The sequence below is a fragment of the Heterodontus francisci genome, chromosome 7, assembly GCF_036365525.1.
Source record: "Heterodontus francisci isolate sHetFra1 chromosome 7, sHetFra1.hap1, whole genome shotgun sequence".
NCBI lineage: Eukaryota > Metazoa > Chordata > Chondrichthyes > Heterodontiformes > Heterodontidae > Heterodontus > Heterodontus francisci.
Window position 1 is genome coordinate 106,844,883 of NC_090377.1, and position 18,465 is coordinate 106,863,347.

At 43.9% G+C, this 18,465-nt stretch overlaps 1 protein-coding gene across 1 annotated transcript in view; it reads left to right on the plus strand.

The window, feature by feature from the left end:
- LOC137372223 (collagen alpha-3(VI) chain-like) overlaps positions 1-18,465 on the plus strand; it is a 244,888-nt gene that overhangs the window by 115,317 nt on the left and 111,106 nt on the right. The window contains exons 14-15 of the mRNA XM_068035869.1: positions 3,300-3,896; positions 15,645-16,241. Coding sequence (XP_067891970.1) covers positions 3,300-3,896; positions 15,645-16,241 — 1,194 coding nt within the window. The remainder of the gene's footprint in view (positions 1-3,299; positions 3,897-15,644; positions 16,242-18,465) is intronic.

Here is an 18,465-nt window from a genome sequence, read left to right on the forward strand (position 1 = left end):
CCCCCCCAGCCCCGCCCCACCGCTGCATGTAGGTTTATCCCTCCGATCACCAGGGCCTGTCTGCCTGCCTGGCACTGGCATAGAAATAAAATCTTGTACTTGCCAGTGAGGGTGCCTCAGTATGGAGATGTCCTCTCTTTCTCCTTGCAGCCTCAGCAGTGGTGACCCTAGCAGTGGCACTACCAAAGCTGCAGAGCTGTTGGCCCACTCAGAGTGCAGGCAGCTCAGCGAAGGAGGCCATCGTCCTTAATTGGGTGGTGACGCTAGAGTCAGCCTCTTAATTGGCTTCTGCCAGTAAAATTGCCGACACTGCCGTTGCCCTCTCACGCGGGTTCGGGACGTGTATTCGTTCCCAACAACTGGACCTCCAAACCTGGTGGCAAAATCCCCGCCTATGTTTCAAGAAGTATGGCATGACTGGAGGAATAGGTCCTGACAAACATGCAAAATATACATTTTCTTTCCTTCAAATTGGTCTATCATTCATAATCTGTCATCTAACCAGTAATAAGACTGTAACCTCACCAATGGCATAGAATAATGTGCAATGCATAATATCATGTCAGCCCATTGATTTCATAGAATCATAGAACAATACAGCACAGAATGAAGCCATTGGACCCATCACACCTCTTTGAAAATACTTTTTGATTTATCCCACTCCTGACCTCTGTCACCATAGCTCTGTAACTTTTCTCCCTTCAACTATTCATCCAGTTCCCTTTTGCAAGTTACTATTGAATCTGCTTTCATCAAAGTTTCTGGCTATGCTTCCAGGTCACAATAACTTTGTTTCTTTTGCTTATCTTAAGTCTGTACCCTCTGGTTATCAAACCTTCTGCCATTGGAAACATTTGCTCCTTATTTACTGGATTAAAATCATTCATGATTTTAAACACCTCCATCAGATCTTCTAACCTTCTGTGCTGTAAGGAGAACCATTCCAGCTGCTCCAGTCTCACCACATGACCATCATAGCGTCATTCCAGTGAATCTCTTCTGTACCCACTCTAAGGCCTTGACATCATTCTTCAAATGTGTTGTGCAGAATTGAACAAAATACTCCAGATGAGGCCAAACCAGTTTATTTTAATAAATGTTTAGCATACCATCCTTGCTTTTGTACTCTGTACCTCTATTAATAGTGTCAAGGTTTCCATTTGTTTTTTAAACCGCCTTCTCAATTTCTCCTGCCCTCTTCAAAGATGTGTGTATGTGTATCCTCAGGTGTCTGTTCCTGCACCTCCTTAAAAATTGTACCATTTAGTTTATATTGCCTTTTCTCATTTTCCACACCAAAATGTATCAGTTCACACATCCCTGTGTTAAACTTCATCTGCCATGTGTCTGCCAATTTCATCAGTCTGTATGTTCCTGAAATGTATTACTGTCCTCCTCATTCTTTACTGAATTTCGGACTTTTGTGTTATCTGCAAACTTTGAAAGTAAATCCCATATACCCAAGTCTTGGTCATTGGTATATGTCAAAAACAGCAGTGGTCCTAATACCCAACCCTTGTGAACACCACTTCACCTCTACTCTCTGCTTCTTGTCCCTTATCAATTTCATATCCACACAGCCACTCTGCCTATAATCCCATGGGCATTAATGTTGTTTCCAGTTCTTTTGTGTAGTACTTGATCAAACGCCTTTTGAAAGTCCATATATATTCTTCAATCACATTACCATCATGAACACTCTCCATTACTTTATCCATGCTGACTTTCATTATTTCTCCCATACAATTCTAAGTGCCAATTAATTTTGTTCCATATTATTGTCCCGAAACAGTTCCTCACTGTTAGGTTGACTGGCTTCTACTTGCGGTATTTATCCCTCTGCCCTTTTGTAACATTTGCAATCTTCCTGTCCTCTGCCATCACCCCCAAAGCTAAGAAGGATTAGTAGATTTTGGGCAGAGCCCCATAATTTCCAAACTTACTTCCCTCAGCAAACTCTGAGTTATCCCATCCAGACTGTTACTTTTCTGCAGCCAACAAATTAAGTACCTTCTCCTCATCAATTTTTATCCTAATATTGCTACTACCTCACTGTTCCTAATTGCTACATTGACAGCATTCTCTTCTCTATCGAAGGCAATGGCCAAATACTCATTTCGTACTTCAGCCATGCCCTCTTCACAAGATCTCCTTTTTATTCTCCAATTGGCCCCAATTTTAACATTTAACAATTTCCCCCCTCAGGGCACTGTGTCTATTCTGTACCCAAACTAGCTCCTCTTTGAAGATTTTCCATTTCATCCATTAGAACAATGACTACAATTCAAAAAAGATTTTTTTTTGTTAGTTTTTTTCTTATTCAATTACTATTCTGCCTACCAAATTTTGATTCCAACCACCTGGAGCAGATCACTTTTCAACTTACTGAAATTAGCCTTCCTCCAGTTAAATGTGTCTACCCTTGTTTGGTTTGTATCCTTTTCGATAACCGTTTTGAACCTGATAGAATGAACACTGTTTCGCAAATGGACAAGATTGAATCATGCTCCTGTTTACCTATTTCCTTCCCCAGAACTCGCTCCAGCTCTGCTTTCTTCCTCATTGGGCTAGGACACTTTGTTCAAGAAAGTCCCAATTTCCTTCCCCTCTTTGCCTTACATACTTGCATTTCCCTGCCTATTTTAGAATAATTGAAGGCTTCAATTATTACTTTAAGATGTTGCACCTTTCTGTAATTTGCCTGCATTTCCTCTTTTCTTCTTCCCACTATTTGCTGGCATGTAATATACATCCAATAGTGTAATTGCTCCTCAATTGTTCCTTAATTCTAACAAAAAAAATTCTGTGTTAGATCCCTCAACTACATCCTGTTTCCAATACCTTAATATTTTTACTTAATCAATACTGCCATTGCCCCCTCTTTTTAAGTTTTCCCTATTTTCCCTGAATATCTTGTAGCCTGGAAAGTTAAGTTCTCAATGCCCTGCCATCACCCCACATAAAATTCTTACCGAAGGACCTCAACTCTTTTCCTTCTAATGTTATTGGTTCCCACATGGACTATGACTTTTCGCTGTTCCCCTGCCTGCTTCACAACATCCTGCATGCTCTCAATTGTGCCCATTAGCCCAGCGCCAAGGAGGCAACACATCGTTTGGGACACATACTTATGTCAGGATCCAGTTGGAGAAAACTTGGGAACACTGTTACTGGAATTGAACTGTGTTCCAGAAATTGACTTAATTCATTTCAGTCTGGCTGCCCATGAGGCTCAGTCAGGAGGCCAAACTTGACAAATGTTGAATAATAAACAGAAATCTATTTTCTGTTTCTTGCAGATGCTATTAAGAGGGATGTTGTGTTCCTTGTCGATGGATCGGACAAAGTCAGAGCTGCTTTCCCTGCAGTTCAAAGATTCATTTCTAGAATGGTTGATAATATTGATGTCGGAAGTGATAAAGTCCGAGTTGGTGTGGTGCAGTACAGTGATGACCCCAGAGTCAACTTCTACTTAAACAGCTACACCACAAAACGTGATGTGAAGGATGCGATAAATAATCTCGGGCAAATAGGAGGGAGACGAGCCAACACTGGTGAAGCCTTGGACTACGTCACAAAGAACATCTTCACTCGGTCTGCAGGTGGCAGAGCAGAGGAAGGTGTGCCTCAGTTCTTGATCCTTCTCACCGCCGGCAAGTCCACCGATGATGTTAGTCAGGCAGCATTAGCACTGAAACAGGCTGGTGTAGCACCTTTCAGTATTGGATCAAGAGACGCAGATGACAGTGAACTCCAACAGATTTCCCTGTCCCCTGATTATATTTTCAAGGTGGATGATCTGCAGAATGTGGAAACAGTTCAACAACGTTTGCAGTCGCCATTGACAACACTGAGCAAAGATCGGATAATCCGAATCCGGGCAGCAGCGCTTGAAGGTGATGGAATCTCTGTTATTTGTTATTTTTCAAAATATAGAATCACATGAATAACACTAAAGTCATTACTTATGGCAATGAGAATAAATAATGATGATGGTAGCACAGCAAAATGAGAAGCAGAAGCACTGGATGAACAAAACCTAAAAATGCAAGCCTCAGATAATTATAATTTGATTAGGGAAAATTAGAATTAGAATATGCAAGTAACTTCCATCTTACAGTTAATTGGGCTCTTTGATGTACAAAACAAACTGAAGTGTTCATTTGGCAGATGAATAAGAGTGAATGAGTGCATGTCATGAACCTGATTATTCAGAAGTATTTCAAAACTTTGTGTACAAGATTATAACTGAAAATTAAGGCATATTGAATTGGCAACATAGTGGGACAGAGTGGAGTTTGATGTCTTGCACATTTTTTCTTCTTCATTCTTTCTCTTGGCTAGCCAAGCAAACACTTGAGATGTGAAATTTGAGACAAATGATTAAGTTGCCTTATTTCGCTGTGGATATTCATATTGGAAAACAGTTATGATCAGATATACTTTGTTGAATCAGTACCACCTCTTTTTTTTTTTATTCATTCATGGGATGTAGGCGTCACTGGCCAGGCCAGCATTTATTGCTCATCCCTAATTGCCATTGAGAAGGTGGTGGGCTGCCTTCTTGAACCACTGCAGTCCATTTGGGGTAGGTATATCCACAGTGCTGTTAGGAAGGGAGTTCCAGGATTTTGACCCAGCGACAGTGAAGGAACGGCGATATAGTTTCAAGTCAGGATGATGTGTGACTTGGAGGGGAACTTGCAGTTGTTGGTGTTCCCATGTATTTGCTGCCCTTGTCCTTCCAGTTGGTGGTTGTGCAATAATAGAAAAACAATGCAACTGCTACTCTTATGCTCATTAGTGGGTTGCCTTGTTTGACTTAAATTTCCAACTGCTCCTGCATCGTATGCTTTTCCGAACCTCACCTTTTCAAAAACCTTAGTGCCTGCTTATATTCCTGTTTCTGTCTTATCTCTGTTTTCTGTCAATGAGATTGACGACTTTCCAAAACAAAGATTGTGAGGTATATTTTGATGGCAAGACAATCTAATAAATTGCTTATAATTTAGTGTGTGGAGAAACAACATCAATTATAGTTCATTCATATCTTCACGATCATCTCAGAGCTTGTTTTTAAATAAGGAACCTTCTCTGGTTACACTGTGCATTTCAAAATGCAACATAAAAAAATAACTTTTCCCAAATCCTTTCTGCAGAAAAGTCATCAAAAAATAATAACATGTGATGTCTCTATAACACTTCTACTTAATCTTAATGAAAGGCACTTTTATCCCTAGATGGTTAAATTTACTTCTCTTTATTAGATGATGCCAAGCTAGAAAGAATAATAGAAGGAGCAGAAAATTTAAAACTTGCATGGTTTAAATGAGCAGGTAGAATGATGGCAGGTGCAGTTTAACTTAATGAAATAGGAGTAGTTTGAAGATGAGAATATGATTTAAATGTTGAAGCACCAGGTGGGTTAATGAAAAAAAATGATCTGGGGGCTAAGTGTGTTAGTTATTAAAAGTCATCAAAAAAGTGAGTGAAATTCTGGGCATTTCCACGAGGTTTGGAATATAAATGCAAGGAAGTATTGTGGTAGCTACAGAGAGCATTGGTCTGGCCTAATTTGGAGTATTGTGCTCATTTGAGTATTCCAGTATTTTCAGTTTTTATTCTACATTTCAAGCATTCTCAGTATTTTGCTTTTGTGTCTGTGCTTTTTGTATGCTATGCCTGTGGAAATGAACTCCAGTCCTGAAGAGTCATGGGGAAGAATTTTCAGCCCCCACACCCCCAAGGTCAGGACTGGAAGCAGGAGGGGAGGCCGAAAATACTGGCACTTGCTAGCATGTCAGTTTGAGTTATAGTTCCCTGCGGCAGGCAATATTCATGAGGGCAGGGGAAGGACGGGGTAATGATCCCATCTGCTTCCCGATTGAGGTCAACTAAAATTGTTGACAAGTTTGTTAAGAGCTGGAGGTTGAAATTTTGACGGGGGTGCACAGGTTGCACATGATGTTCATTGCTGACCAACTGAAGGGAGGCGGGTACGAAGTGGGGAGCCAGTCATGGCTGCTCCAGGGAACTACCCTGGCCCCATAGGAGGGTTAGCGGGGCAAAAGAGAGCTCAGTATTTGGAAAGGAAGTGCCCCTCGGCACTGCGCAGGTGATGGGGAGAGCGGACACTCAGCACTCAAGCATTGTCACCCACCCACCCCATTGGCATCACGGGGGCCCAAGTGTAGGGGGCAAGGTTGCCAATCACAATAGGGCAGCCATCTGTCCAAAAGGAAGGCTGCAGCTGGCAATGGGGACACGACTGTCAGATTTTGGGCCAAGTGGCAGTGAGCGGCAACACCCGCCAGAGGAAGGGCAGAACCCTGAACAGCAGGAAGGCACTGGGGAGGAAAGAGGTGCAGGAAGGACACAGAGGACATAGCCTCAACATGGGATCTACTGCTGAAGATGGAATTACCTGGAAATGACAGAGACCCAATGCCACAGGAGACAGCGGGCTGGATTTTATGGGCTCCTTTGAGGTGGGGCCAGAGGCCAGAGGGGGGGTGTGGTCACAAAGAATCACAATGGGTGGCGGAGGCAGAGGGCCTTTTGCCAAGCAATCTTACTTGGGGTGGGATAGGCCAACGAGGTCTCCGCGCATAGAGGCCAATTGAGGACCTTAAGTGGCCTATTAACGGCCAACAAGGTGCCCTCACAGCGGGTTTGAGTGTGGCTTCCTCCCCCGTGGGCAATCTGTGGCCAATGGAGAACGCCCACCCAGAACTACTTCACCCCCCGGGGAGCCCCTGCCCCTGGACTGCATGTGCACCCCCATGCCCTCCCTCACTGGGACCTTCTGGACTTACCCCGGTGACTCTGCCTCACCTTCCTTTGGTTTGATTGGCCAGTAGCTCATGGAGGCAGGATCCCGTCTTTAAAGGGATGGGGACCCCGGCTTGTGAAACTTAGATTTAAAAAGACCAGTAGATCGCTGTGGTGGGGGCAGGAAAAGGCCAAGACTTGGTTCACCCCGCCTTTTCGGCCAGGTGCCGGGAGCCCTACCTCCTACACAAAATGCAGCTCTGTGACTCTCGAGGCAGATGGTCATAAACATCTGTGACCCCCGTCGCCGAAGACCTCACATCTTACCACCGTCACCGTCAAAGTCACTGTGGCCTTGAACCTCTTTGCTTCTGGTTCCTTCCAAGGATCAGCTGCGTATCTTGGTGGAATCACACAAGCGGCAGCTCGCCACTGCATCTTGCAGTTCACTGATGCCCTCTTTGCCAGATTTGGACAGTACATTCAGTTCACGACAGTCGTGGGCTCACAGGGACAGAGGGCAGTGGGTTTCTGCCTTGGCTGGATTCCCCCAGGTGCAGAGCATCATCGATTGCGCCCATATGGCCATCAAGACACCGAGTGAGCTCCCAGTCAGATTCATCAACAGGAAGGGATTCCACTCCCTCAATGTTCAGCTGGTCTGCAACCACAACAAGAGCTTCCTGCATGTGTGAGCTCGCTTTCCTGACAGCTGCCACATCCTTCATCCTACACCATCCATGTTGCCTCAGATCTTCATTCCAATACCCAAAGTGCATTGATGGATCCTAGGAGATAAGGGAAATCTCGTGAAGAGTTGGCTACTGACCCCTTTACGACAGCCCCAGACAGAGGCACAGAGGCGATACAACCAATGTCACCTGCCCAGCAGGACACCATTGAGCAGGCCATCAGGCTTCTGAAAATGCAATTCTGGTGCCTGGATGGTTGGATGGTGCCCTCCAATACCCTCCTGCAAGGGTTTCTGTCATTGTGGGGGTCTGCTGTGCTCTCCATTACATGGCCCTCCAGAGAGGTGTGGACCTTGAGGACAGTGAGGCCCTGGAAGAAGACAGCTCATCAGGGGGAGGAGCAGGAGGTAAGAGAGGAGGAAGAAATGGATGCCTAACAGAGAGGTGCCCTAGCTGCACAAAGAGATGGCCAGGCACGGCTTGGGCGCAAAGGGCTTGTGAGGATGCCATGAATGTCAGGGATCTTCTGATTTAGAAATGTTTCAACTGAACCTCTCTGAACCTGATTGAAGGGCGTGGCATGGAAGGAAGTCTGAGATACCTGTGCATGGAAGACATAGCCCAGAACATCGAATCACTTACTGCCAATGAAGGAAGCACATCTGCCCAGCGGTTTTGCCCTCACCGTGGAGGATACTGTTAACTTGTTCATCACCTCATAGCACTTTTCCTGTCATGGCAGCAATAAAATGAGTCCCGGATGTCCCAGGCTTCAAGTGTTATCATATATACTGTGCAAAAAGAGGAAAATGATGGACAGAGATAGCAATAACACACCCCATTGACCCTCTCAGTGCTCCATGCAATGCGGTGGCCTCTTTTTCTACATGGTGCTCCCTTTGGGCCTTGGAGGAGGTGGAGGCTGCCGGCTCGCTCGTCTTGACTTGCAGCTGAGATGCATGTGGCAGTTATCCTCATTGTGGAGGTGCCTGTGGGGGCATCTCCAGAGGCTGCTGCACCAGTGTCATTGCAGGGGCAGCCTCCATCACTGGGCCCTACCGCACAGATGGTCTGTCAGTCAGAGGGGCCAAGGAGGCTGAGAATGTTGAGGGCATCCCTTGAAGGGTGACAACTTCATCCTCCTTGTTGACATCCTCAGACCTTACTGGGGGCTCCAGATGCTTGGCAGAGGGGACCACCTTTTGGGGTGCAGCTGGTATCTCCTCCAAAGATCTCCGCCACCTGCCCTACTGACCACTCCACGCTACCCAGCGACTTATGCATTCTGTGGATGTCTGTGCGCAGTTCCTGCTTGCACTCTGAGTGATGGCGGATATGGCTCTCTAAAGGGTTGCCCCCCCTTTCTATAGTGGTGGTGCACATGAGCTGGATGGACTCCTCCATCCTCAGCCAATGACCCTGCACTGCCTCAGGGAGCACATGTGGGAGCACATTTCCTCCTGCTGTTCAAGGTACAGCCTCCTTTCCAGTGACTCCTGAGGCCCTGCACATGGGCCAGGCTGAGCAGGGCTGTGCCTGTCCTCCCTCCTCCGTGGGGAACTGACCACAGCTCCCTCTGCCTCTGGCACCTCCTCCTGCCATGATCATCACACTTTGCCACCCTAACTGCACACGCGCACAAGGACCCACTGAGGTGAATCATAGAATGGTTACAGCACAGAAGATGGCTATTCGGTCCATCATGTCCATGCTGGCTCTCTTCAAGATCAACTCACCTGGTCCCACTCCCCTGCCTTTTCTCCATATGCCTGCAAATGCTTTCTCTTCAGATAATTGTCTAATTCTCTTTTGAAAGTCATGATTGAATCGGTCCCACCATGCTGTCAGCAGTTCATTCCAGATCCTAACCACTCTGCATAAAAAGAAGAGTATCTGCGCTGGTGGACGGTGCGCTCATAAGGTGTGATGGTGCCTCTTCACCTCCTTCTGTGCTGTATGTTCTATGTTCTATATGATGGGGTATAGATTAAATTGTCCTTGACAGAGGACAAAGGATTGGCACAACATTGTGGGCCGAAGGGCCTGTTCTGTGCTGTATGTTCTATGTTCTATGTTCTTGCTGCTCTGGCCTGCAGAGGGAGCAGGATAGGCTGCTGTGGGTTGGACATCTACACCTGTGGGAGACACAAGAAGAGATGATAGAGTAGAAACCTCTGCAGTGCTGAGGTTACCCAGTGTGACACGCGACACGCTATTGGATAGGATGGAGTGCACTCCACTCCCTTAATGACGGCACTGCCATCTGGAATCACCAGGTCCAACATGAGCTCCATTTTTCCAGGCCCAACTGCCTCCTCTTCCATTATCCTGGCTATCTCCATCGCTGCCGTTTCCATTGGGGTAATGCGGTAGACGAACGACACCATTCTTCCCGTCTGGGCTCTCTCTCAGACATTATGAGCCTGTTGCTCCTGCAAGGCCAAAAGAGAGCGAGATAACTCACGCTTGTCCTCTGTGGCCAATGTCATCTGCCCCGCTGCATTAGGAACTGCATGTGTCAGTGGTGACAGTTCCTCAGCAGCACTATGGCTGTGAGCCATTATGAGGGGTCAGTAAGTACCCTGGGCACACAATCCCTCTTATGTTCAGGAGCAGCATGTGCCTAAGACTCTTCAGGTGGAGTCTCTACTGAACGGTGCAAGCCCTGAGACCCATCCGAGGGTTAAGGGTTGCACTCACTTTGCCAGAACATAGGAGGTCATTGAACCTGTAACGGCACTAGATCCAGGTTCTTCTCCACTCGTTTCTGCCACTGTGGGCAGCAGCAACCTGCACCCAGGCCTTTTTAGTTTTGGCTGGCAGTCTCCTCCTGCCACCCTCCGGGAAGAGGACCTCTCTCCTCTCTCTCACGGTCTCCAACATTCGATCTAGGTTAGCATTGATGAAGTGAGGAGCTGCCCTGCCCCAGGTGCCAGGTCTCTGGCTCTCCTGTGACATCTCGCTTTCCATGTTGCTGTGGAAAACTTTGGCATAATCAGCAGATTTCTCCCTCAGACAACCAGCAGCCCCAGAGATGGCTGTCGTGGGGTGTCTAAATCAGTCCCACACTTCATCTGACCTGTAGGTCGTTCCCATCCCCACTGGTTCTTGATTGGACAGGAAACCCATCTCCATAGCAATTAATGGTTCACCCCAATGAAAATCAGGACTTTAATCTGTTTCCCACCGGAGGTGGTTTTCTGACCTGAAAACAATCTCGACTCCTGTTTCCTGCCTCCAGAGCGAAAATTCAGCCCATAGAATCATTTTGGCATGGAAAAAGGCCATTTGGCCCAACAAGTTCATGCCAACTCTCTGTAGAGTAATCCAGCCAATTTAATGGCACTCTTTCTGACTTTATCAACTTGCATTACTACCTGTAGCAATTTTTGTATCTGTATTTTCAAATATCTCTGTTTCTTAACTTTCAAAAAATAAGTGGCCTCTTTATTCCTCTGACCAAAACAGCCACCTCATGCATATCTATATTGAATTTTATTTGCCATATCCATCCAATCTGCAAGCCAGTTTATGGCTTCCTGTAGTATGGTGTAGTGCTCAGCATTCTTAGCTATATCACACAATTTGTTATCATCTGTAAATTTTGACACCATATTTCCAATTTTTGAGCCCAAATCATTTGATGAACAACAGGGTGAATACTTGTGGGACCCCACTTTGCACTTTCTGCCAGTCTGAGGAATTTCCCTTAACTCACCCTCGGTTTTCTGTTTTTTAGCAGGTTTCTAATCCATTCTAATCCTATACACCACATGCAATAACCTTTATCAATGGTCGCTTATGTGATACTTCACTGAAGGCCTATACCACATTTCACTGAAGGCCTATACCACATACACTGCATTGTCCTTGTCTACTATAACTCAAGCTGAACATCTATATTAAAAGACATCTGAGTAATAGTTAGGAAGAATACACAGTCAGGAATTAGAATACAACATCATCCATGGTTATAAGGGGAAGAACTATGGTAAAAATGCTGGACACATGCAATTAGGGTGATTAAAATTTGGATTAATGTGTACTAGAGGCCATTTGGGATGGGGTAGAATTAACTAATTATGGAGAAATACAGTGATATTCATGGATATGGAATTCAGATTGAATACAATAACAGAGGCCCCGTTTTCTTGCCAGAATTTTGTACACATGCTATTCGTTGGAAGTTGAAAGGAGCTAAGATTTAGTTTTTGTTTTATAATTTGCCTTGAGATCCCTTCTCGGTAAATGGCTGGTTTATTTTATATTTTTCTGCTTCCTGAACATTATTCACTTCTGCAATTGGTTAATTGGTACAGTTTTGGTCTCCTTATTTAAGAAGGGAAAATACTTTCATTGGAGGCAGTTCAGAGAAGGTTGACTGCTGGGATGAAGATTTGCTTTATGAGGAAAGGTTCAGCCTATACTCATTGGAGTTTAGAAGAATGAGAGGTGATCTTATAGAAACATCGAAGATTCTGAGGGGGCTTGATAGAGTAGATGCTGAAAGGATGTTTCCCCTCATGGGGAATCTAGAACTCGGGGGCATAATTTCAACATAAGGGGTCACTCATTTAAGAGGGAGATGAGGCAGAATTTCTTCTCAGAGGGCCATGAATCTTTGGAATTCTCTACCTCAGAACAGTGGAGGCTGGGTCACTGAATATATTCAAGGCTGAGTTAGACAGATTTTTGAACAATCAGGGTGTTGAGGGTTAAGGGGAACAGGCGGGAAGTTGGAGTTGAGGCCAAGATCAGATCAGCCATTTATTGAATGGTGGAGCAGGCTCGATGGGTTGTATGGCCTATTCCTGCTCTTATGTTCTTATGTTAGAAACGGGACAGAGGAGGCTTACCAGGGATGAGGGACTTCAGTTCTGAGGAGAGGCTGGAAAAGTTACATCAGTTCTTCTTGGGAGAGAGAAGGTTAAGAGGTAATTTATTGAAGTTTTCAAGCTTTTGAGAGGATTTGATAGAGTAGACAGAAAAATTATTCCCTCTGGTGAGTGGCTGAGTAACTAAAGGTCATCAATTCAAAAAGATCTAGAGGGAAGATGAAAACAAATGTTTACAGAGTTGTCAGGATCTGGAATGCTGTATTTTGAACTTTTTGAATACATGACTGAAGTAGTAGATGGGAATCTCTGTGAATTCCAGAAGGCATTGAATAAAGTGTCTCAAAGGAAATGTTACTGAAGTTGAAGCTCAAGGAATTGAGGCCAAATTATTGACCTGGTTAGGAAATGACTGAGTGGCAGGCATCTGAGAGTAGGAATAATGGATAGGCACTCTAATTGCAGGATGTGAGTACTGGCATCCACAGAGATCTGTGTTGCAGCCGCAACTATTGACTGCAGTTATTAACTACTTAGATGAAGGGGTAGAAAGCCACATATCCAAATTTGCCAATGGCACAAAATTAACCAGTGTAGATAGAAACAGCAGGAGACATTTAGCCTCTCGAGCCTGTTCCTCCATTCAATCATTTGGAAGCATAAAATCACAAAGAGATATTAACAGATTAGGTGAATGGGAAAAACTATGGCAAATGACTTTTAATATAGGCCAGTGTGAGGTTTGGACCTAAAAAGGATAGATCAGAGTACTTTTTAAATGGTGAAATGCTAGAAGCAGTGGAGGTCCAAAGAGACTTAGGAGTCCAGGTTTATAGATCATTAAAATGTCATGGGCAGATACAAAACAAAAAATCAAAAGGCTAATGGAATGCTTGCCTTTATATCTAGAGGATTAGAATACAAGGGGTTAAAAGTCATGCTACAGCTGTACAAAGTGGTGGTTAAACTACACCTGGATTACTGTGAGCAGTTCTGGGCACCATCACTGAATCCCCCATCATCAACATCCTGGGGATTACCATTGACCAGAAACTTACCTGGACCAGCCATATCAATATTGTGGCTGCAAGAGCAGGTCAGAGGCTAAGAATTCTACAGCAAATAGCTCACCTCCTGACTCCATAAAGTCTGTCCACCATTGACAAGGCACAAGTCAGGAGCATGATGGAATACGCTCCACTAGCCTGGATGAGTGCAGCTCCAATAACATTCAAGAAGCTCGATACCATCCAGGATAAAGTAACCCACTTGATCGGCATCCCATGCACCAGCTTAAATATTCACTCCCTTCACCACCAACGCACAGTGGTAATAGTGTGTACCACCTACAGAATACACTGCAGCAACGCACCAAAGCTCCTTTGACAGCACCTTCCAATCCCGCGACCTCTACCACCTAGAAGGACAAGGACAGCATATGCATGGGAACACTTCCACCTGCAAGTTCCCCTCCAAGTCTCACACCATCCTGACTTGAAACTATATCATTGTTCCTTCATTGTCACTGGGTCGAACTCTTGGAACTCCCTCCCTATTAGCACTGTTGGTGTACCTACATCACGTGGACTGCAGTGGTCCAAGAACGTGGCTCATCACCACCTTCTTGAGGGCAATTAGGGATGGGCAATAAATGCTGGCCTTGCCAGCAATGCTCACATCCCATGAACTAATAAAAAAAAAAAATGCACCTTAAGAAGAATCTATTGATCTTTTATGGAGTGCAGTGTAGATTTGATTCCTGGACCCCAAGAAGAGATTACACAAAATTGGTTTGTGTTTCCTGCAACTTAAAAGAATAGGAATGACTTGATCGAAGCTTTCAAGATATTAAGGAGAACTAATGGGGTCAATAGAGAGGAACTAGTTTAATTGGTTGGGGAATCTAAGACTAGGGGACATAGCCTAAAAATTAAAGTCAGGCCTTTCATAAATGAAGTTAGGAAACAATTCTACATACCAAGGTAATAGAAATTTGGAATTCTCTTCTGCAAATAGCAGTAGATGCTGGGTCAATTGTTAATTTTAAATCTGAGATTGATAGGTTTCTGTTAACCGAAGGTATTAAAGCATATGGGGAAAAGGTTGTTTTGTGGAGATAGGTCACAGATCACAGATCAGCCATGATCTCATTGAATAGCAGAACAGGCTCGAGAGGTTAAATGGTCTACTCCTGTCCCTATGTTCCTAAAAGGTGGTAGCAGCTTATTCCATAAATAATTTCAAAAAGGGAGTTGGACAAGTACTTTAGGAACTTACAAGATTACAGACAAAAGTTTGGATGTGGGACTAAGCATGATTGCTCTTTCAAAGAGTCAACACAGGTACAACAGGCTGAAAGTCCTTCTTGGCAGGAATTTTCTCAGCCCCGTGGCTTTGGAGGTGGAGGTGGGTGGGTGGTGGTGAGGCTGGGAAATTCTGAAAGAGAAGCGTTGGGCCGGCTCCATGACTTGTTCCCGCCTCCGTGTTCTTTAACCAGAGCCCAGCAATGGCAGGAAACCCATCAAGGTACATAAATTAGCACGAATTTTGTCAGTTAAATGAAATCATCTGGATGCCGAATGGGTCCCATGCAGCGTTAGGAGCTGATCAGCTCAACGGAGGCAAAAATCACAGCAAGGAGTGATCATTTCTTGAAAATGTCAGGCATTCACATCAAAAAAGGAGGAAAATGGTAAGGCTCAGGGCAGGGCTACATGAATTAATGAATTCGTTTGAACCAAATAAGAAGGAAGAATAGCATATATAAATCATAGGGAGAAAGGTGAATGAAGTCACTGGGATGCATACAGAACGTGCTAAGAGGACGAGCAGAGGGTGAGAGAAGGACCTGTAAAAATTGGAGATATAAAACATGACAGTAAATTAGTAATTCAGTAGTACAACAGTAAGAAGTTAGGTGAAGAGATGTGAACAAAGTAGAATCTAAGGATGAACCTGAGATAGTATAATAAATGATTCCTTTCCTAGTGAATGCTAGAAGAAAATAATGGGAAACATGCTCTCTCTCAGTAGCAATACTCCAAGTAGAATTAACTTCAACACAAATCAGCTGGAAGCCCAAGATAGACTAAAAGGGCTCAAAACAAATCAATCTCCATGAATAGGCTACTTCTCTGAGAATAGTGGGAGAAGCAAGGAAGCAAATGTGTGAAACATTGAAGGGCATTTTGAGGGAGTCAATCATTACTGGGACGGAGGCAGAGGGAAAGAACAAACATCTTCTTTCACCATCAGATTGTGATCTGGTATTTTCAAAAACATTTATTTGTTTTTCCAAAACATAGGTTGAGTAATAAACAAAAATTCATTTTCCATTTTTTTGCAGATGCTATTAAGAGGGATGTTGTGTTCCTTGTTGATGGATCGGACAAAGTCAGAGCTGCTTTCCCTGCAGTTAAAAGATTCATTTCTAGACTGGTTGATAATCTTGATGTTGGAAGTGATAAAGTCCGAGTTGGTGTGGTGCAGTACAGTGATGATCCCAGAGTCGGCTTCTTCTTAAACAGCCACACCACAAAACGTGATGTGAAGGATGCGATAAATAATCTCGGGCAAATAGGAGGGAGACGAGCCAACACTGGTGAAGCCTTGGACTACGTCACAAAGAATATCTTCACACGGCCTGCTGGTGGCAGAGCAGAGGAAGGTGTGCCCCAGTTCTTGATCCTTCTCACTGCCAGCAAATCCACCGATGATGTTAGTCAGGCAGCATTAGCACTGAAACGGGCTGGTGTAGCACCTTTCAGTATTGGATCAAGAGATGCAGATGACAGTGAACTCCAACAGATTTCCCTGTCCCCTGATTATATTTTCAAGGTGGATGATCTGCAGAATGTGGAAACAGTTCAACAACGTATGGAGTCACCATTAAGAACACTGAGCAAAAATCGGATAATCCGAATCCAGACAAAAGCTTTGGAAGGTGAGGAAGATACTTCACTGAATCAGTAATTGTGTGTAACAATTAACACTTGTGTTAAATTTTCTTGAAATTGAGGAAGATAATTTTGATTTTAAAAATTAGTGCATTGGGTGGAACAAAATATAATAGGGGCAATTGTCATGTTCCACTGCCCATTTCTCAAATGATCCTGGCCTCCCCAAAATTCTCCTGCCTATTACTGGCAACTTAACCTCCTGCCTCCCCACCTTCCTCCCCTTTCTGCACTCCATCAAAATCATATCTACCTCCCATCCAGGTCTGAGCTGCCAGATGGCTTACCATGTGAGCTGGCTGCTTTCCCACCCTCCTAGAACATCTGAGCTGCAGTGGGAATGGGCTCTTCTCACTAATTTCTTCTGAATGGCTTGTAACAAATCACATTCTGTAAGCAATACAGGTTTTCTTTGTTGCTATAAATCTGCCAATTGTGTTGCTCTTCAAGAATTCTTTGCAGTTCTATTGGCCCGAGTGCAACTTTTACTACTTTGATAGGGCAGTGGGTAACTGGTGTTATTCTATTGCAACCACAGTTTTGACAAAATAATAGCACTTTTACCTTGGTCCAACCTTGCTGCCATTCTGATTTCTTTTGTGAATATTCCACTTGTCACATCTGATCATTCCAAAGTATCCCAAGCCATTTTTCTGTGCTGTTTTGTCATTTTGGCATCTTCTGGCTGGACTTGCTAAATTTGACAACATAAAAGAAGTGTCAGATACGGGCCTACAGTTTCTCCTCACTTGTGCTGCTTTGTTCAGTGCAATTCACCCAAAATCGGCCAAGCTAGCACAAAAGACAAAGGAAATTCAGGTGTAAATATCGCCAGCACAAATCAAGTTTCTGTGATCCTTTGTGCTAGATTTTTTTTAAAATTGTGCCATAAGTAGGTACTGCCCACAAAACTGGCCATGTTCCCAGATAGAATTTATCACCATTGTGAGTCCCAGCTCATCATTCCCGTTTGCAGGCCTTCAAGCAGGCTCCTAAACTTAAGCTTCTTTGTGGAGGGGGGGAGTGCAAGGATACGAATAGACATGTTTTAAATACTTTTGAATATCATTGTTTCCCATCTATAAAGAAACTGACTATTATACCACAATATAACTAGCAAAAAGATCCTGTACATTTTTCCAAGTCATTTTCAATTACTTAAAATTGGGTTACACATAGCTGGTAAACTAGACACTCTGAAAATGCTTATTGTTTTTTTGATAAACCAATTTTTAGCTTTATTGATTAAACTGCACCAAGTTATAATTCTTTAATATACGAGGAATATTTTTTAAAGCAAATACTTTTTTTTTTAAAAAGTCTCTGGAAATGCTACCCAATTGTGCAGAATCATGGCAAAGTTTACATTCAGTGATAAGCAAATGAGTTTGAACAGAAACTTGAAGAAAAAAAAATGTCCTCAAAATTAGCTCAATTTGCATCCAGATCACCAATTGCGGCCAACCAGAAACTTTGCCCCACCATCTCTCTCTGCCCTATCGGTCACATTCCTTATGGTTTCTCAAACCTCCTGTGAATCCTTCTACCCACCTGAATTCTGTCTATATTATTCAGTTGTTAGCTGTTTCAAACAAAAAGCTGACCTTTCTCGCTCTTTTTTCCCCCTTTTAATTTTTAATTGTGATAATCTTGAAAAATAGCCTTAATGAATTGCTCTGATCTGTTGTATAACCATGACTCATCATCAGCTTTCTTCCATGCCATGTTTCAAGTTCCTGTGGAAAGGGGGATGGGGTGTTAGGAGTAGGGGGCGAAATCTGGCAGCTCCACCATGGAGCTGAGTGGCAGAAATACCTTAAGAGGTGACAAACAATAGTCATAGAGGGGCCTCAAATAGGTGGAATGAATTTTGTGTAGCCAGGAGAATTCATGCTCCTCCTTACCTCCCTAAAATCATTCAAAAAATCTTACTATTTCTGTTTTCAGCAGTCTCTCTAAAGACTAATGTTTAGGCTGCTTTACATACCATTTCACTTGATGGAGCTTGTGAAAGTACCCACCTCGCTCGAATGGATTCAGCTAAAACAACGGTAAAGAACTTGGACACCATCCAAGTCAAATGTTTGACCGGCAGTCCATATTTAAACATCCACTACCTCTGCCACTGGATGCCTGAGCAACTTGCCAACGCTACTTCGATAATGCCACCCAAACCCATGACTTCTGTCATCTCAAGGACAGCAGACATGT